This window comes from Orbicella faveolata, unplaced genomic scaffold (assembly GCF_042242905.1).
Source record: "Orbicella faveolata isolate gen_17 unplaced genomic scaffold, um_ofav_v1 contig_34, whole genome shotgun sequence".
NCBI classification, from domain to species: Eukaryota; Metazoa; Cnidaria; class Anthozoa; order Scleractinia; family Merulinidae; genus Orbicella; species Orbicella faveolata.
Genome location: NW_028301563.1, coordinates 16,573,667 through 16,594,167, shown reverse-complemented (window position 1 = coordinate 16,594,167; position 20,501 = coordinate 16,573,667). Strand labels below are relative to the sequence as shown.

The 20,501-nt window shown below is 38.4% G+C and overlaps 1 protein-coding gene and 1 long non-coding RNA gene across 2 annotated transcripts; one reads left to right on the top strand and one right to left on the bottom strand.

Moving 5' to 3' along the window:
- Positions 1–4,846: 4,846 nt before the first annotated feature.
- LOC110041606 (cadherin EGF LAG seven-pass G-type receptor 3-like) lies at positions 4,847–10,738 on the top strand. Its single transcript, XM_020746915.2, has 4 exons — positions 4,847–5,797; positions 6,032–6,175; positions 8,537–8,655; positions 10,662–10,738. The coding sequence occupies exons 1-3, from the start codon at positions 5,734–5,736 to the stop codon at positions 8,644–8,646; spliced, it is 318 nt and encodes a 105-aa protein (XP_020602574.2). The 5' UTR covers positions 4,847–5,733; the 3' UTR covers positions 8,647–8,655; positions 10,662–10,738.
- Positions 10,739–13,976: 3,238 nt separating this feature from the next.
- Positions 13,977–19,851, bottom strand: LOC149105036 (uncharacterized). The gene is made up of 2 exons (XR_016201608.1): positions 19,558–19,851; positions 13,977–15,924 (listed from the first exon to the last, which is right to left on the bottom strand). It is a non-coding gene; the product is annotated as an uncharacterized LOC149105036 (long non-coding RNA).
- Positions 19,852–20,501: the final 650 nt, after the last annotated feature.

The following is a 20,501-nucleotide window of genomic DNA, read 5'->3' as shown; positions in this document are numbered from 1 at the left end:
ATGCAAATGAGCTAATTGTGCGCGTCAGACTTTCCTTTCAAAAACTTTTGCAAACACACCAAACAAGCAGAAACAATAAGCAACCATCGAAACAGGTTTTGGTTATGATTCACCATTGTCTGAGAAACTCACAAATTAACTCGATACCAGAGTAGAGAGTTTCTTGCTATATTCTTAAGTCAGAACAAACGAAAAAACATACGCATAAGCTTTCAACTAGCGCGAGCAGATCTTATTATCCATTCCTAGCGGGAGATTGAAGTCTTGTTTTCGACCCTGAAAAGCCCACCTTTTCCGTTAGCTCAGAGCGTAAAACTACATATAAGCGCCCTGGTTCGTATTCCCTGCCTTATTCCCTACCTACGCTGTGAAAAATACGCAAGATAATCCCCAAAGGTCTTTCAACTCCCACCATTTGATCACGCAACGTGACAACATCCACGCAAGAGCCCTCGACATGTGCGTGGATCCGCGCGGATATATGACGTCAGGATGGCGCAATTTGTTCTAAAAATAGAAAAATTGTCCCATATCATAGGTGCGCGCGGATCCCAAGACTTACGGTCTCCGTTCCCGATTATGGCTCCTGGAATTACATTACACTATTTCTAAGTCAGTCAGGTGTACAGAGTGCAGTTACAACACCAACCCGCAGCATCATGATGGTTTCCCATGGCTGAAATGGTCACTCCATTTCACAGGGGAGAAAAGTGTCAGAGTGAAAATCATTCAGCCTTATAATTTACTGAGCACAGTGCAACAGTTGCTCTTTGGTTGGGAAATGATGACTATGACACTGTCCAAAAATGCGCAGGGGCAGTTTATGAACAGCTTACACAACTTCAAACAATCAAACATGCACTAACCCATCGACGTCTGAATGAAATTGCCCGCGACCCACCCCTAAACCATATGCGGAGTAACCACAGACACAAGATCAGGTTTCAAGACATCGTTTATTTAAAGTTCAATAAATGAAGGGTCGAAATATTAAAAAATATTAACAAAAAGAACTCAACCTGATGTACAAAACTGGTGAGAAAACAAGAAATTATATTATTTCCTTGCCGCACGACAAAATGTCCCACAGAAGCAGAGAAAATTGACTTTGCGAAAATGAATTAATTATTGACTTTCGGGGACAAAACGAAACCAAATACAACCGAATTTCATTCTTGTAACGACTAACATTTGAGAAAACAACGAAAAATAAAAGCGAAGAACTCTTGTAAAATCAATCTGAAAACAAGAAATCGAGTAATTTCTTCGCCGCGCGACGAAATATGACGGCACTGGAAAGAAAGATGAAAGTCGTAAATCAAAAAGACGACAAAAACAAGCCAATTATTTTGAGATCAGTCGTATTTCAACTGTGTTAATTAGTGGCCATTTTGCTTCTTTTCCTAGCGGTTCTGTAGTAGCTTAATAAGACGCGGAAATATTTGAACGAAGCGAACAAAGAAAATAAACAAAGCGCCTGGAGGTCGCCGTAAATTAAATATGCAGAAATCCAGCGTGCAAGTTACTGTTCACTTTTAAAACCTAAAATTCCCAAATACAGGGAACCAAATGAAAGAAATGCGAAAGGAAGGTCAATAACAATAGATTTTCATTCACGCTGAGGCGAAAAAACATATTTAAAAGCAAAAAATTGTTCAAAATTTTGCACACGTGCTTCGCTGCATGACCACATGTTCAAATTATTCTTTACGCTAACGCAAAAGCTTGAGTTTTTACCGACCGCTTTTCCAGACATTTTAACGCCTGTGGCTTTACCAATCGTTCCAAAAGTTGAATTCAACTTCGAAGTAATAATGTACATTACCATTTTTGTTTCTTAAGTCCGAAAAGCTGCTTTAAATCTGCGATCTGAAAGCGCTCTGATCTTCATGTTTTCGCGGCGGTTGTAGGAAGAAAACCTTCTTCACCAGAAAGTTCTACGGACTCTGTACTACTTGATCCTCCATACTGAGGCCACCTAAACATTGATTTGTATTTTTCCTTTCTATTTTAAAGCCCAAAGCAGTAATTTATCCCTGTTAGGAGTGAAAACAAGACCTTGGAAGTTTTTAGATTTGTCCCCCGAACGCGCCATGATTACCTGCACTTTTCGAGCGCACGATTTCAAGAAGAAAAACCGTCTTTCTAGACAGCAAGCGGCGGAAAATGGGTGGAGCAAACTTTACAAGTAGTAGGACACAAAAAACCTCATAGAATAAAACTATTGCTGGCCTGTGGAAGAGAGCCCGGAACAACGAAGCTGCGAGAAATGTTGAACAAAGTCTCGCAACTGATGGAGGACTTGCTATTGTTTACGATCTCTGCGACGACACCAATGAGAATCCTGAGGAAAGATATCCGATTGTACAAGATCCATCTTTAGTTCGAGCAGCACAGATGGCTTCCTTGCGTTTTCTGCACACAGTTCCTTCAACTAACAAAGCTGAATACGCCATCAAAATGTATGGATCAATGGAAAGAAGGTTCAACCACCTCTTGCGGGAGAGAACATGTCATGTGCCCATGCAGAAAGCCCACAAGCCAACTCACTGACTTTGTTGGTCTAGGTAATCGACTACTGAACTTTTCTTAGTTTAAAAATCTTTAAGAATACTCTGTAGTAAAGTTATAACTCCACTCACAACCAAAGCATGATGAGAAAAAAAGCCTTCCGACTGAAAACTGCCATGTTTATCCTCACAGCGCTATCGATGTGTCGATGGACTACATGCCGAAGGACAGAACAAGCTCTACTAGGCGCGCAAAGAATTCTGTGCGGCTTTAAAAATAATTTCTCCTTGAAGATGATTGGTTAATTATTTACGGTCAGATCACATGGATGGCCTAGTTTGTTTGAATCTCATTCGATTCTCGATGTAGGAAGCTCTTGTTCAGTCCATTTAGGACGATGCAGGCCTTTAGAAAGCAACAGATTGGCTCTCCGCTGCGGTTTTGATATCTGTAAGTTCGTGTTGATTTAGATTTCATGTTGAAAGCACTCTTAATCAAATAGTACAATTCATGATTCAACGAAAAGACGGTGAATTTAGTCTTCCTTGCCTCAAAAGGCATACAGGAGAGTTATTTGCTCTTATTTGAGCTACGATAAATTAAACCTCGTGGAAAGCTAGCTCTAGGACAGAATTATATCAAGGTTATCAGTGACAAGTAAAATCTATGGCTATATTCTTGCGAATCCAGTCAGATATACTTATTTTTAATTATTACTTCGCTTCAGCTAGCAAAGCCCGTCATTGTAAAATCATGCGCGAATTATGTAGCATCGAAATGAAGTTTCTTTAACCTCGGCTCGAAGGGGTCTCGGAGAATAAATCGAACTTGCTGAAATTAAGTTCAATTTCTCGAACACTAAAGCGACAGCGTACGTGATGAGACTTGACAATACATTACCGCTGCTGGGCGCCTGGTTGAATTGATCGGCATGTCAGCCAACCATGCTGGCTTGTAAATAATGATTTCAATTTATGAATTGTTGGTCCATGTGGACGGATGTCACCCATAGGTAGCGTTCTGAGATACTGTAGGTTTAAACCATTTTGAAGTTTTATGTAGTTTATTTGGATCCACGAGCACAGCTAAAAAGAAAAGAAACGAAGATTTTCCAAAGAGCAGGAGTGATGTGAGCTGAACTTTCATGAACTTCTGAAAGGCATTTCGCTTTTGCTATGATAAACATTTGCTTAAGAGAAAATTAAAAATATATGTTAAAAAAAAAAATTAAAAAATAAAAAAACAGCTGAGGAGGGAAAAGGAAACTTCTTCGTAAATGACTGAGAAATTTGCAGCCAGCTTCATTATCACTAAAAACAAAATAGGTGATAACTTCATGGTCCGCTCGCTTTGTTAAATATATGTGACGTACCCATAACAAGATTGTTATCTCGTTTTCTTTTATTTATAGCACTTAACTACGTGCAATTATCAAATATCGGTGCTAACTCGGTGAATAAAACGCCGAATATAAGTGATAGCCTGACAGGAATTAATTCAAACAAAATAATTTTTTTTTTCTTATCACGAAACATTTTCACTGCGTAAAGAAGTCATAAGTATGATCCCCAAAATGTTGTGGTGGCAATTTCGTTTCCAATAATTATCATAGCGGTCATTCCGGACAAAGTACTTACTCGGGGAAAAAGATAACGACTTAAAGAAATGGTTAGCTTTACAGCTTGAGGTTTAAAGACGTTTCCAGTTGAGAGCAGGTTTATCATTGTTTATGTAAAATAGTATAATGATTAAACATCTGCGCTCACTCAGTCATTAAACGCCGAAAGTGACGGGTAGCCTCCCAGTAATTAATTCAAGCAAACGAATAATGCCGGTTTTTATATAGTATTTCGTAATAATGAAATATTTTAACTTCATAAAAAGCACCTATTATGATCCCTAAACTGAATGTTGTGGTGGTATATTTATGTTTACAACATCATAACGGACATTCGAAACAGACTAAATACTCGGCTAAATACTAACTAACTAAATACTCCGGAATGGAATTAAAAAAAATAAGTTTAAAATAAAATTAAAAAAACAAAACAAGAGGCAAAAAATAGTAATAATAATAATACTGATAATAATAATGATAATAATGATAATAATGATATAATAATAATAATAGTAATAATAATAATAATAGTAACAATAGTAATAATGATGATGATGATGATAATTACAATAAAAAACAAAACAAAACGGGTGCTAATCCAGAGCAGTATTATCATTGTGTAACTCTAAAGTCCAGTCCTGAAACTGGATTAAAATATATTTGTTTTGTTCTGTTTTATTTATTTTTAACAATTTTGAATTTATATTAAATTATCATAGAATTTTATTCTCATGGAGGTAAAGTGTGTATATTAACAGAATGTTGTATTTTTGCCGTAGGAAAAAAATTGAGGAGTTACTAATTTAGTTTTAATTTAATTATTCCCTCGAACGAAAACTTTTAAGTCCAAAGTGAGTTTTTATTCTCCTAAGAGTTGAAATGTTGGTGTAGTTTAATATTCAGCTCTATAAGCTTTAATTTAATATAGTGGTTAAGGTATCTACAATTTAAACCGGGCGCGCTACATTGCTTGGACGCGAGACACCTCTAAAAATTAAAGGTACATAAAAACTTAAGAGAGGTTTACCAAATGTTCTTTTGTTGTGTGAGCTTGTGAGTTAAAAAAAGGTTAATTAGTTTCCAGCACGACAGACAGATCTCAAGTACAACAGTGGACGTTCGTCAATATTCGTGGGTAGCCGTCGGGTTTTACCCTCCGACAACATAGATTTTTAATACTTGCCAGCTCATAGAGTTTTGGCGGCAATTAGTTTCAGCGTTTACTGTTATGTGACCTAGAAGTGAGCAATAACAGCACGTTTTGCTGAGTTAAGGTAGTTCACTTTCCCTAATATATATAAGTATTATCATTGTGTAAGATAAATGGTCCAGTTGAAAAGTAATAATAATAAAAAAACGCTTGGCACTTAATTAACGCAAATGACATATAGATCATAATTCGCAAACAATGAAGATAAAACTGTAATACATCGCACGTTTGCGGATGACATGTGGAACATAAGGATGCATCTGGTTTTATGGTTAATTTGAAGCTGAACATAACAAACTAATAGTCAGTGAAGGAAGATATAACTGCGCTATTATAGTTTTGCATACTATTCAAATTGGCAGTTCAGTTCCTCAGCTTATATTCCAGCGGTGCGATGTACAGTGTAAACATTATCGTCGCTCTTTTAGTTTTGGGACAATTTCATGCTTCAGTAAAAGGTAAGAATGAAGCGATCGCTCTTTTTCTTTTGTTTTTAATTTTGGAGTATTTTTACATTTCTTTACCTTGTTTCTCCCGTTTCGCTGCTATTTCTTTATCTTCAAGAAAGTTATGAGTTTTGTTTTTCCTTTGCCGTCTAAGTAAACGCTTCATGAAAATCTTAGAACGTTGGCACCGTTTCCACAGTTTGGCTTTGCACCGCTTACAGCACGATTGTTTTTTATCTTGTGTAGGTCGATCATTAGAACTTGAAAACGATTCTCCGTGTTTTCCAAGCCCTTGTTTTCAGGGCCAATGTCGATCCAGGACTCCAGGAGAAGGTTATGGTTATATCTGTCTGTGTCCTGAAGGTTTCTTTGGAGATAAGTGTGAAAAGAGTAAGTAATGTATTTTCTTACTTATATCTTCTATTTTTGATCTCAGCCCGTGAACCAAAAAAACCAAACCAAAACAAAACAAAACAAAACAACAATCATCGCTGTATACGTAATTATATGTTTGGTAAAAATTAGTTCATGACGTTGTTCAGTGTTGTATATTACGACTCATTTTTACCTTTTGCTTTAAAGTGTACCTGACCCCAATTTCTTTTTCGCTAAAACGAATTTACTTGTTATTTGAAATACCTCTGCGAAAACATTTTTGGATTCGGTTAAATCCTCGATTTTCTGTGCCCCGACGAAATCTCGAAAATAGCTCCAAAAAACCGCCATTTTGTTTCGCGACCGGCTTTGAGGAGAATGGGTCCAGCGGCTGTTATGACGTCTACCCAGGAAGGTTGAATACCGTTATCTCACGTCCTCTCATTTCCTTCAGGATGGTGCAATACATATTCGAAAAGTGCGCAGAAACGCCTTCCAGAAGTGCTATCGGCTGTTGCAGCAATATCCCAGATTTAAAGAAAGGTATACTGTACAATTTACTGGCGATGATCGGTCAATGGTACAAAAAAGAAATGAACGAGGGTTGATTTTGTCGAACCGAAACAAGTGAACTGAGTCCGTGAGAACCATTAAAGAGCTCTCACTGCAATTTGTTCCGCAGACTTTCAAACGCTATTTTTCAAATTTTTTGCGTAATTAAAGCCAACTAGCAATTTGTAGAAATACTACCGACAACCTATATCTTCCAATCTCGCAGTATTTATAACATAGCCCGCAAAGTTGTGTGATCATCAATCAAGAACCGTTTATAACACGACCAATAAACTGATATGTAAATAGGTCCAAGCTGTAGGCCGCCAACCAACACTTATTTCTCTTTCGATTTAGATAAAAGTCGAAGATTAACCCTTTAGAATTACATGATAACAAAACTGTTAGACTCACAGAGTTTTTCGAAGGTTTGGAAATCAGCAGTGCGACAAACATTCTGTGAAATAGTGTCGAAAATATAACCGCGTAACATTATCTGCGGACCGCTTAGGGAATACATCCTTTTCGCTTAACCGACGTATTTCACTGGAAACTTTGAGAAAAATTTACATTGGTTATTCGGAGTTACGACTTAAAACGTGTAATAATGTGAAATCGGTAATTGTATGAAATGTTTCCTGCCGCCTTGCTTCCCACAGCTTCAAAAATACAGGTTCAAATAATTCTAAGATTTTCAATCGATCGAAGCCAGTGTTTTGGAGGTCATCAAGTCTCGAAAACTGCAACGGTTACGTCGCTCTTGTGAACATGAAGCATTCCAGAAAGTAAAACACAAACTGGATTGAATAGAACAACCATACCTTGACAAACTACATTCTCCCTAAGGACAAATGTAAAAGGGCTATAAACACGTGTGGGAATCTTGTGTTTAGGTGACGAAGTTACCATCCAAAGCAGTCCTTGAGTTTTCTTTACTGCTTTTCGTTTGCCTGCTCCTCCACTTCGTATCTAGCTTTCCATTCTTAATATACAAGCAACTCGTGCGCAAAGAAGTCTTTCCCGTCGTCGCTTGAAATATTGCAAATTGCTCTCAAAGCTCTAAGCAGTGAGTTCACAGTTGTCGAACGTGCGTGCTCGATCGAAGCTTATTTCGGATTCTTCTGAGTGGAAACTTAACTCTGACTCGAGTGACGAAAAAGAAATGATTCTGAAACAAAACTTGGACGTTTTAGTCCCAAAATACACTGGAACGATTAGTTTTGTTTTCCATTTTTTCGAGCAAATACAGAGAGCTGACTGAGGCGCCACTGTGTTTGGTTCCTGGGTAGACGTCATCAGCAACAGCCGCCCCAGACTCCCTAAAACGCGGTCGCGCAACACTTCAAGCGCGACTTTGAAAGGGCTTAGAAAATCAAGGATTCAACCAAATTCAAATTTTTTTCGCCCAAATGCTTCGAATAACAGGTGAACTCGTTTTAGCGAAAAAAAATATTTGGGGTTAGGTGCACTTTAAACAGTTCTCTGCTTCATATGAGCAAACTCTGAGAAAGTTCCCCGTGTGCCTTTACTTGTAGATCCACTAAAACAACGTCTTGAAAGATTTATAATCGACATATCTAACTGTGCAGTTTGATGAATCACTGATGAGTTTAACTGAGGCAGAAAATAAAGCGGAATATAGTTGAAATATCCTCAGATCTCCTTCCGAATTTCTTCAACGTCTTCAGAAAACTTCCTCGATATTTGAAAATACACAAACTGTTGGAAACACAAATATATTTTGAAATTTTTTTTAATAGTCATAATAGTCAGGGATACCCTTGACTTACTTTTGAGCATCTCTAACTTTGTTCTTCTCTGTAGGATGTGAAGATTTGAACCTACAATGTCCGGAATGGGCGAGACGTGATCAGTGCACTAAAAATCCAATCTGGATGAAGTGTAACTGCAAGTTCAGCTGCAAGCAGTGCTAAGTGTTGAAGGTAACTATCTCTGTTACTTAACCCTGTTTAGATAGGAATAGGGCGGGCTAGGCCTGCACGATTTTATGACAGTCATCGTTATGATCATGGTACTTTGTAAGTCATGTGTGTGTGTTTTTATTTAAAAATTTATAGCTTTCATGTTACGCGAGCACGTCTTTAGTTTTTAAATCCCTCTGATTAAAAGAGCGTCTTCGAAGAGCTCCGTTTTCGCAACGATTTAGTGTGGACGGTAGGCCTAACTGTAGAAATAAATTGAAGCTGTTGTTTTTAAATTTCTCTGGCGTAGTGTGGACGGAGCCCTTAGTCTATTTCTCTTCTCTTTCCGGCTAAAAGTATATGTGCAAATGCTGTTTGAATCTTCCACAAAAATACTCTATTGAGTTAAACATCTTATCATACGAAGTATATATGAAATAATTCATATTTGAACTGCGGTAGTAGATGAAAGTGAAGTATGATCATCGCAGTAAATTTTCCAATTTAAGCAACTGGAAAGAAGAAGCCTGAAAAAAATCAGGGCTTCAACGGGATTTGAACCCGTGACGTCCGCGATACCGGTGCGATGCTCTACCAACTGAGCTATGAAGCCACACATTGGGAGCGAGGTCAATTAATTGAGTTCATATCTTCCCGTGGGTGAAATGATGTGAAGTATATATGAAATAGTTCATATTTGAACTGCGGTAGTAGATGAAAGTGAAGTATGATCATCGCAGTAAATTTTCCAATTTAAGCAACTGGAAAGAAGAAGCCTGAAAAAAAAAAAAAAAATCAGGGCTTCAACGGGATTTGAACCCGTGACCTCCGCGATACCGGTGCGATGCTCTACCAAATGAGCTATGTAGCCACACATTGGGAGCGAGGTCAATTAATTGAGTTCATATCTTCCCGTGAGTGAAATGATGTGAAGTATATATGAAATAATTCATATTTGAACTGCGGTAGTAGATGAAAGTGAAGTATGATCATGGCAGTAAATTTTCCAATTTAAGCAACTGGAAAGAAGAAGCCTGAAAAAAATCAGGGCTTCAACGGGATTTGAACCCGTGACGTCCGCGATACCGGTGCGATGCTCTACCAAATGAGCTATGAAGCCACACATTGGGAGCGAGGTCAATTAATTGAGTTCATATCTTCCCGTGGGTGAAATGATGTGAAGTATATATGAAATAATTCATATATGGACTGCGGTAGTAGATGAAAGTGAAGTATGATCATGGCAGTAAATTTTCCAATTTAAGCAACTGGAAAGAAGAAGCCTGAAAAAAAAAAAAAAAATCAGGGCTTCAACGGGATTTGAACCCGTGACCTCCGCGATACCGGTGCGATGCTCTACCAAATGAGCTATGTAGCCACACATTGGGAGCGAGGTCAATTAATTGAGTTCATATCTTCCCGTGAGTGAAATGATGTGAAGTATATATGAAATAATTCATATTTGAACTGCGGTAGTAGATGAAAGTGAAGTATGATCATGGCAGTAAATTTTCCAATTTAAGCAACTGGAAAGAAGAAGCCTGAAAAAAATCAGGGCTTCAACGGGATTTGAACCCGTGACGTCCGCGATACCGGTGCGATGCTCTACCAACTGAGCTAGAAGCCACACATTGGGAGCGAGGTCAATTAATTGAGTTCATATCTTCCCGGTATCGCGGAGGTCACGGGTTCAAATCCCGTTGAAGCCCTGATTTTTTTCAGGCTTCTTCTTTCCAGTTGCTTAAATTGGAAAATTTACTGCGATGATTATACTTCACTTTCATCTTATCATAGAATGCGTCACCGTCTACATAAATAGTGATCATATACAATGTTTGTTGTGGGACCTCATGCTTAGAACTAATGCTGAAAGAAAAACGTATGGTAACTAAGGTAATTAAGTAAGGTTAACTTTATAACGTATTAAGCTTGAAATGAGGGCTAAAGGTTGATCATGGTCAGAGAGTTATTTCTTTTGAAATAGATAATAGTGATAGTAATTTTTATGATCTTTTGATATGTTGCAGTTGAAGAGCAAGATCATTCTGCTACAGAGGAAATAAATTAAAAATAAAATAAAATAAAATAAAAACTCATTAATCGAGTTGATTTTCTAGTGATATGTTATGTTTATTTTAATTTCGTCTTAATTTTAGAGGAGAAAATTGCCCCGTGCTATTACGGAGAATGCACAAAGAGCTCTCTCCGAGCCTCAGGCTCACGAATGAAAAAAAAAAAAAAAAAAAAAAAATTGCCCCGGCTAAAAATGGTTGAATTACTAGTATTAATAATTCTCTTCTTCCCTGTTTTTGTTCCTTTCAATCATCCCCCTTCCCCTCTTACTCCCATGCCGTCAATAAAACTGCGAAAGATAATTTTACCGTTTGCTTGCATTAACTGTTAAGAAGGCACGAGTTATTAAAACGGGTTTGTTATAATTTTACTTTAAGCTCTTTTTCCTCGGTTTGGTGAAATAATCAAATATCTGTGTCACCTTAGTTATTGAACGGCTGAAAATGACGGAGAGCCATAGCCTGACGGCATTTGAGTAAAGTGAGAAATTTTCAGAATAAATCTTAGGCTGAAATTTTGAAATGACTATAGTTTTGTGCGTTGAAAATTTTAATTACAATGTATTTTATATTTTCATATTTTTAACAGTACTAGTCTTATGTTCGGTGCTGAAATCATTACTACAAGAAGTAATACGCTATAATTTAAGGATATTGGAATAATATGGCTTGAGTATCAGGCTTTTAGAAGGGATGCATTTTCGTCCACAAAGGGAGTATCACACTTCATCATTATTCATGAATTTTTGGCTTAGTTATAGGCAGGTGACATTTTTTTTTTTTACTTTTTACGTCTACCCTTTTTCAAGAAAAGAATTGCCCATGAAATTAAAAAAAAGATTAACTTTAAAAGATTTTATTGACAAAAATGGCACCAAGATTTCCATACTTAAAATTCTGTGGATTGCTTCATTTCCGTTGCCATGGAAGAAAATTGCAGGTTTGTTTACTCTGACACCCCAATTGACCCACGCGCTCCGCGTCGGAACGGGACGGCCCCTTAAATCCTATAACAGCTTTTTACGTTTTCTGGCAATGCAGCCTAGGTATAATCAAACCTAGAACCATTGAATTTACCGAGAAGTAAGCTGAAGACTTACTTTCCTTTTATGATACCTTCAAAGCATAATTTCGACGGGTGCACACCCGAGTGAATCAGCTTCTTGTTAACGCCTTAATCCTTCATGGCTTGCCTTTATCATTTTAGTTTATCATTTTAGTTTCATTTTAGTATCATTTAGTTTCTGCAGGCGTAATTAGGGGTGGAAAATTTAAACATTATATTTGGTCATAAGGATCACCGAAATAACTATCCATCTGTATCGATTATTTTCAAAAATCCAGATTTTGCGTTAAGTACATACCAAAACGTTTATTGCTTTCAATATATTCGCTACATTTATATTAATCTACCAGGCTGGCTTTTACTTATATACCATCAGTCCAGCTGACGCGCACAGTTTGCTTCGACGCAAAAGTTAGTTTTTTGATCGTTGGCGTATTATTATGTTGAAGAAAATATTATTACAATTATTATTATTATTATTATTATTATTATTATTATTATTATTATTAGTTCGTATAGTGTGATCGTCCGGGTGAGTGTAGTTCTGAAAAGAACTGTTGTTGGTGACTGACGTTTCGACAACCTGAGAGGAAGTCATCTTCAGAGTCAAGTGAATAGTGTTTGTCAGTCGATGATCTTATAAGTCTGGTCCGTTGAACGTGATTGGTCAGTATAGCCATGATGGTATTGGCTGAAAGACTCGTGTAAAGTTTGTCATCAGTCATTGGTGGGTTTCGATCCGTCTATTGTTAGTCAAGTAGGTCGGTTTTGGTCCGTGTATTGTTAAGTCGGTCTGTTAGAAGTCCGTTTGTCGGTTTCGTTTCTGTCGTGGATAAGTCGTTTGTAAGGCGCCGGTAGTTGTTGACATCTGTTAAGAGGCGTTTGTTCTAGGTTAGTGTACCAGCTTTCCAGAGTCAGTCGTTGAAAATAGTTTGTACTGTAGGTTAAGCACTGAGCAGAGTCCCAGTCAATGTTGTGGTTTGTCAGTTGATGATGTACAGCAATGTGATTGTTGGCATCACCATTTCTCGTGGCTCGTTTGTGTTCAGTCAGTCTCGTGTTGAGGTTTCTGCCAGTCTCACCAATGTAGGAAGCCTGGCAGTCGGAGCATTTGATCTTGTAAACTGCTCCCTGTCTGTCGTTAGGTTCGTCTCTGTCTTTCACGTTGGTCAGTAAGTGTCGTAACGTAGTTGTAGGTTTGTGGGCTACACGAATGTTGTAGGGCTGTAGGATCCGCGAGATGGTCTCAGAAGTGCCCTTAATGTAAGGTATAGTCACTGTAGTAACAGGCGTAGGGTTCCTGTTCGTAGCGTCAGCTTCAGTAGGTCGGTAGCTTTAGTAGGTCGGTAAGCTTGTACTGTATGTTAAGCTGCTTAACCTACAGTACAAACTATTTTCAACGACTGACTCTGGAAAGCTGGTACACTAGCCTAGAACAAACGCCTCTTAACAGATGTCAACAACTACCGGCGCCTTACAAACGACTTATCCACGACAGAAACGAAACCGACAAACGGACTTCTAACAGACCGACTTAACAATACACAGACCAAAACCGACCTACTTGACTAACAATAGACGGATCGAAACCCACCAATGACTGATGACAAACTTTACACGAGTCTTTCAGCCAATACCATCATGGCTATACTGACCAATCACGTTCAACGGACCAGACTTATAAGATCATCGACTGACAAACACTATTCACTTGACTCTGAAGATGACTTCCTCTCAGGTTGTCGAAACGTCAGTCACCAACAACAGTTCTTTTCAGAACTACACTCACCCGGACGATCACACTATACGAACTACTGATACTCCTGGGTTCAAACCATTTACTGTATTATTATTATTATTATTATTATTATTATTATTATTACAATTATTATTATTATCATTATTATTATTATTGTTATTATTTGTATTATTTGTATTATTTTTTCTTAAATCCGTCTTAAAGTTATTCATTCATATGCATGCGACTATTAGAAAATTTGAAGGCAAGAATTCTCAAGACTATCATCACATGGTCTAAAATGGGGCAACAAACCGCCTAAGCTAAAAAGATCAATTTTAGAACAAAAGCTAGGAAGGAAATTGTTTTCAAGAGTGAATCTTGCTGAAAAATAGCACCCGCCACGTTAATGGTTTAAGTGTTTTTCTCCCTTTTAGAACAGTTTATTTTTAAGTGTCATTATTACTTTATCTTTAGGAGTAATTGTCTGTACGAAAAGAGAAGACCAAGAAGCGTATAAAAAAATATCATCAATATCGGATGTGAAAGGACAAGAACGTCCTATGAAGAGTGAAATCGAATGAATCCCAGGGCATTTTTTAGGACGGTATCGACGTCTCTGTAACATATAATATGTCAATTTTTTTTTTTTTTTTTTCAATTAACGGCTTTTAAAACACATAATTTTTCCAAGGAATAAGCCTCTTGAAAAGAGTAGAATAATACCACCCGCGAATACCAATTATTACTTTATTTACCTTCGCTGTATTTTACAAATGTTGGAACTCTCCAATTGTGAAAGCTTCCAACAGGGAACTAAGCCTCGTTCATCTAATTGGTATTTTCATCCTTTATGGACTTGTAATGAGCAATCTTTTTGAACCTATTGATACAATATGTAAGATTACATATCTATTACGTTACATTATCTATAATATGTGTCTCTCCGTTTTGCTGGTTAAAATCCCACGCATCTCAAGCGCTTTTTAAGTTCCCGTAGTGCCATGGCAGATACGTTTTTCTAATGGCAGATCCCAACTAGGCATGCTCATGGTATTACAAATCTTACTTTTAGCTATGATTCTGCCCTGGTTCCTTTTAGATCCACCTTCCAGGGCGAGATATGTGTATCCAGAAAAACACATTTTTATCGAATGCAAAGGATATAACTCAATAGTCGGGAAGAGCCTTTTCATGCTAACCTGCTGTTACATTTTGTCTCAAGCGTTGGTGTGCGCGTTCTGTTCATTTAGAATTCGAAAAATCCCTGAAAATTTTAGCGAAACTAAACGTTTGGCGTTTTCAATGTACATCTTCTTGCTGTCATTTATCGTCAATCACCCGGTAGAGTTCTCAATAGATGGATGGTATGTAACTGTAGTGGACTGTGTCACCACATTATTGAGTGCTTATGGTTTCCTTTGCGGTATATTCCTACCGAAATTATACATTATGCTCTTTAGACCGGAGCTCAATAATTTAAGTAACATTCGTCACGAAGTATTGCAGTTTTCGATGGGGTCTAGTTCCGTGCATGTGAATTCCACAGCGGTCAAGCCTTCCACTTCCAGCAGTTGCCACGCTCCATAAGAGAAACAATGACATCATGAAAATGCCAAATTTAATCTGGTAAAGTGAAGATAAAAACGCTCTTCAATGACTCCAAGAAATCACTCATTAAGTTTTTTGTTTTTATGAAAAACAGAAGTAACTTCTGTTAAATCATACTTAAGCTGACAATTTAGGAGGATTCTGAAAGCAGCTAGAGACCAAGGCGCTTTCCTGGGTTGTAGGGCATGATGTCATATATATAACTAAACAAAAGTATACATAGTTTTATGAACTTATGAAAAGCTTGTAAAATAACTCTCAGAAATCATAGCAATAAAGTTTTCCTTTTTTACCTATAAGCCCAGCCTTTGTATAAACAGGATCCAGACAAAGTGTTAGCAGGCACTTCAGTGCAGTGCTTACTTCAGGCCCTGTCCACACTAGCCTGGAGAAATTTCAAAAACACTTTTCTTCTCTGACAACGCATCAAATGTTTTCCGTTCGCACTAAAATGCACAGTCAGCGTTTTCAAATTACTTTGGCTTAAAGAACGGTCTTTTGAAAAGTTTAGTCCTCGTGACGGTTTAGTGCAGAAATAAAGCTGCGTTTTCACGGTTTCTCCGGCGTACCTTGGACGAGGCCTTATTCTATTTCCTTCCTCTTTCTGCTGTTTCAAGCTTCCACAGAAGTACTCTGTTGAGTACATCTTATCATAGGCTGCGTCACAGAAGTCTACAGCGCCGGTACAGAATATTTGTAGAGCGACAGTCCGGGCACATCGCAGTTATCACCGCAGCCATGTTTTCCCTTTCTTCTCGGCACATTATCACAAAATGGGTAGTGTCGGTACCAAAAATGATCACCTGTAGGAGATGTTATATCATTAGATCGCCGCAGTTGTTAGTTAATTGTACACTACTTTAGGTTATTGGAGCACTATTCATTAACGGATTTGATTCTGGTACAGTGAAACCTCTATTAAGGTGACTGGACACAGTTTTTGATATACGTGTTTTATTCACCTTTTTCTCTAAAACTGTTCATTCTTTCGTCTCTAGAAATGGCATCAAGTAGCTTAACAACACAAAGTTCGGTTTTTTATAGTTAAGCTGACGAATATACTGTACTCTGGTGCTCGGCCAAAACACGCAAAATGAAGTTAATGGTTGATTATTGTGTTCTGTCTGTTGTGTAGTGAAGCTGAAATGTGGAAACAACAAGAAGAGATATATTTATCAGTGTCATTATGTGACAGTCTAGTTACATGTTGCTATATTGTGGCTGATTGTATCTTCAGACAAAACTTTTCTGTAATTTTTTTTAGCAGCAACACCTGTAGTGTACTGAAGGTAATTTCACTGTCTTTTTTTCTGAACGATTTGTTTTCAATTTCATAGTTAGATGGCGTGAGTAAGATTCTACACGTGATGTTTGTATCCATAATTTCGCCATTGGAGCTAATTTTTTCGGGAACTTTTGCGGATGGTGGAAAAATCGCAAAAATTAAAACCCGCACAAATTTCTTGCCAGACTGTACCAGCTGAACATTCTCCCTAGATACCGACATTTACTAGCCGAGGGATGGACCATTAGAAAAAAGTGATGGGGGGAGTGGGGCGGGGGGGACTTTTTCAGGTTGCAGGAATTTTTTTTCACGTCCACTACTTCTGCAGGATTTTTTTTTTTGTCGGGGTCAAATCCCTGTACGAATGTTTTTTTTTTTTGGGAGGGGGGTGGGTGGATATTCTACTGTCGCAATCTTAATCTTCACTCGTCACAATCTGATTGCCTGGTACAGACTTCAAACAATTATTGTTTTATCTCTCACACAGTCGTTTTGCTTTACTGTCAAAGTTATACTCAGTAGGAAACATAACCAAGTATTAGACACAGTTATGAGTGGCTACAGTGCCCAACTGATGGGGTTACGTTGCATGTTTTGTTTGATGTCTAGGGAGATAATAATTTTATTTATTCCTTTCCCTTTTAATAAAATTCATTCTTGGCATACCGTGAATCAAGGTTTTAGCTAGGATTCTGTGAGTGGCCGTCCAGTAACCATGATATGGGGCCAAAGGGCCTACTTTGCTAGGGGGTCTGGGGTTATGCCCTTCAGAAAATTTTGCAAAACTGAAGCGTTTTTGGTGCGTTTTCCACCATTTTCAGCCGATAAATTTTATGTATCGATTAGACTTGAATGATGCGTCGTTTACTTTGTCAAAAACCTAAAATAGATTGAAATAGCCCATACTAAACGCATCAGTTGTGTTAACACCTCCATGATTGTCTTTTACGACGTTTGTGCAACGTTGGTCTTAGCGGCCATCTTAGGGGAAGTGTTACGGTTCGCGATGGGTGTACATATCTGTGTCCACAATCGTCATTTATACATGTCAGTTGAGAAATCACTCCTATATACATGTCGAGGCTTTTAAAACACGGTATGTGCTTCCTTAATTGTAAACGAATCAAGTAGGATAGCTGTTTATGGCCCTTTTTTCATCACTTTTAAGCCATGGGTATCCATAAGGCTTTTTCTGCAAGGATGTTTGACTAGCAGTGTCCATGATGAGGTTGCTCCGCACAATACCTATTATCAGCCTTGAACGGGAAAAATGTTCGTTTTCCTAATTGTAGAGAAAACTAGGTGAATGGGGATGACACAAATACCAAACTGCAGTATAAAGTGGCTGCCAAGGTGCCAAGGTGTCCTTTAGGCGAGTACAATTTGTAAGCCCGAGAGTGCAATTCACTCTGCAGGAATTTCTTTTTTCTTCACTTTTCCTTTGCACGATTTCTTTTTCAGTCACCCTCCCTTGCATGAATTTTTTGCTTCCCCCCCCCCCCATCACTTTTCTAATGGTCCGTCCCCAACTGTGGCATCTGTTTCCACTGTCAAATGTCATTCAGCATTTAGTCCGCTAACTAACATGATTCAAATTACAAACGCACGCAACTAACGAAGATGGTCAACGAAAATGGCCAGGAGAGGAATGTACGTACGTATGTACTTTTAATGAGTCATCTTGTATTGATTCTCGCTATATTCATGCCAAGGAAAAGGTGTTCTTTCCAGAGGAAGTGGTTAATGTTCCTAAAGGTGAGGAGGATCTGTCGAAATGTTGTAATACAGAATCTTGTCCTGCACGGCGACGCAATGAAATAAATAGGGTCCTGGAAGAGGAACTGGAGAATCTAATGCACCAGTCCCGCACCGCCGCACCCGCACCCGCATTCCCCCTCCCCCGCCCCTTCTATTCGTCCTTGAGCGGAGCATTTACTTTTTATGCAAATGGTGAGTGAAGTCCTCGTTCCCCGGGGGCAAAAGTGAGTGGTTCATTCCCCCGCCCATACTGTTCCACACACACATGGAACTCCCTTTGTAAAACAACTTATTATTGCCAAGCGTAGCACATGGGTTAAAAGACACATGAATTAAACATATTGATTTTTGAGCGGGCAGCAAATAACTTGCAAAGACTCCTCAATGCACAATGAATATGTCAAAATATCTTTATTGTAGAGGTAGTTTCATCGATACTTCTGAATAAATTGGAAATGAAACACAACAGACAACTATTACAGTAATGTTAATCGCACAAACAATAGCAGAAATTGAAATTGTTTCAACCGATTCAGCTAATTCATTTCGATGATTGCATACAATGTGATCTCATTATAAAAGAATTGATTTGACTGATCAAAGGGCGCAGAGCCCTAACGAAATTCACGTGCGCTAATCGTCGATCAAAGTCATCCTGAAATCAAAGGCGAAAATCAGTTCTGTCTAGATGTACGCTCCACAATAACGAATAAAAAATATTTGCAAGACAGTGATACCAAATACTGACCATTATTTATGGTAATGGCTAATACGCTTTAATAAAATGATCCACCGGAGGTCCAGAGTTCATTTGATCGAATTTCCACTCTCAGCTCTGGCATGTGACTGAAAGCAAGGTTCTTGAACCCATGACTAAAACAACCCTATTTCGTAGTTATTTGTTAACGAACATCACACAGAAAGCATATAAACTCACAAGAAAAAGTAGTCCTCAATTTGAATAGTTATAATAATAGACATAAATTCAAACAGGCTCTATTTGTGATATCAGATAGGTCATCGGTCAAAACCAGTCGCCTGTTCGGGATAAAAGCAATCACAATTAAGTTACATCAAAAATGCATGCACGAGATTTTGAATGCAAGAACATGCAACTGATTTTCATAACAAAAGAATAAAATACTTTGGTTAAAAGCACACGCATAACAGACAAAGTAAGCGGCGGTAAGAGGGAAACTGACAAAGTAGGCGGCGATTTTCGCCGGTTGCCGGCCTCTAATGAAACCCCTGCATGCGTACCGGAACGATTCTTTCAATTTCCATTCGCGAACAATAAATCAAGCGCAAGCATACCGGGAAGATTCTTTCGATATTTTCATTCGAGAACAATGAGTCAAGTGCATATAAATTAAATCAATAAAAATATGCCTACCTTTGTCGATCGAACTTTTCCAGATTTTCGGCTACAACAGCCTTTTTCGGCCCATCGCGAAAAGAAACTTTACAAAGCATTATCCAGACCGGAATCCATGATCGAGTGCCGGTATGTAAAGAAAGCGACAATAATGTATGCAAAATTATTATGAGGAGCGAAAATGAAAACCGCTGACCAAGGAGTGCCTGCGAACAAGCTCCCGGCGAGGACGGAAAAACAATTCGGCGAGCGCGAAAGAATTCGGAGAGCGAAGCGATCGGGGCGGGGTTCGGGCTCACTGGGAGCCTGTTCGCAAGCTAGTTCTCCCTGAAGGGATACGAATTCCCCGCCTACAGAGGAACCAAAATGGAGTGTATCTGAGGTCAAAGTCCCCGGAATTCCCTCGCTAAGGCCCGAATTTAGGGGGGGGGGGGGGGGGAGACTCAAATGACTGGTGCATAACATGGCAGTAGGAATAGTAAATCCAAATAAATGTGAAGGATTTTTGAACTCGCCTGCCATTTTAAAAGTTGTGCTCCGCAAGCTTAACCACAAAGTGAGCTGTACCACGAAACGAGTGTCTGACAAATTAATATTGCCAGATTATTTGGCAAGCATCTGTCACTATACGCTCGAAATGTGATTAGATGCAGCATTTATCAGGACAAGTTAAACCACAGCCTCCCACGTAGACGCTCTTCGAATTTCCTAAAAGGCGAGATATTCCCTTGATTTTGGGATTGATAATAGCTTGTATTTTAAACTCGCTAAATATAAGACAAAGTGTTTTTATATTATTTCCGGATTTTTCTGGCTTTATCTAGCAAAAATTTCACCATCACTGATTGAATAATAACAATGCGTCCGTCCAGGCATGAACAGAAACTAATTTCTCATCGCAACACCGCTACATTACCTGGTAAACAGTCGACGAGAATATAGAGATTCATCAACTACATGTA

What these genes read in the sequence shown, in the direction of transcription:
- LOC110041606 (XM_020746915.2), top strand. Translation starts at nt 5,734, where the DNA reads ATGTACAGTGTAAACATTATCGTCGCTCTTTTAGTTTTGGGACAATTT. An exon ending in ATTTCATGCTTCAGTAAAAG is followed by an intron (nt 5,798 to 6,031) that starts GTAAGAATGAAG and finishes TATCTTGTGTAG; the next exon opens with GTCGATCATTAGAACTTGAA. An exon ending in TGGAGATAAGTGTGAAAAGA is followed by an intron (nt 6,176 to 8,536) that starts GTAAGTAATGTA and finishes TCTTCTCTGTAG; the next exon opens with GATGTGAAGATTTGAACCTA.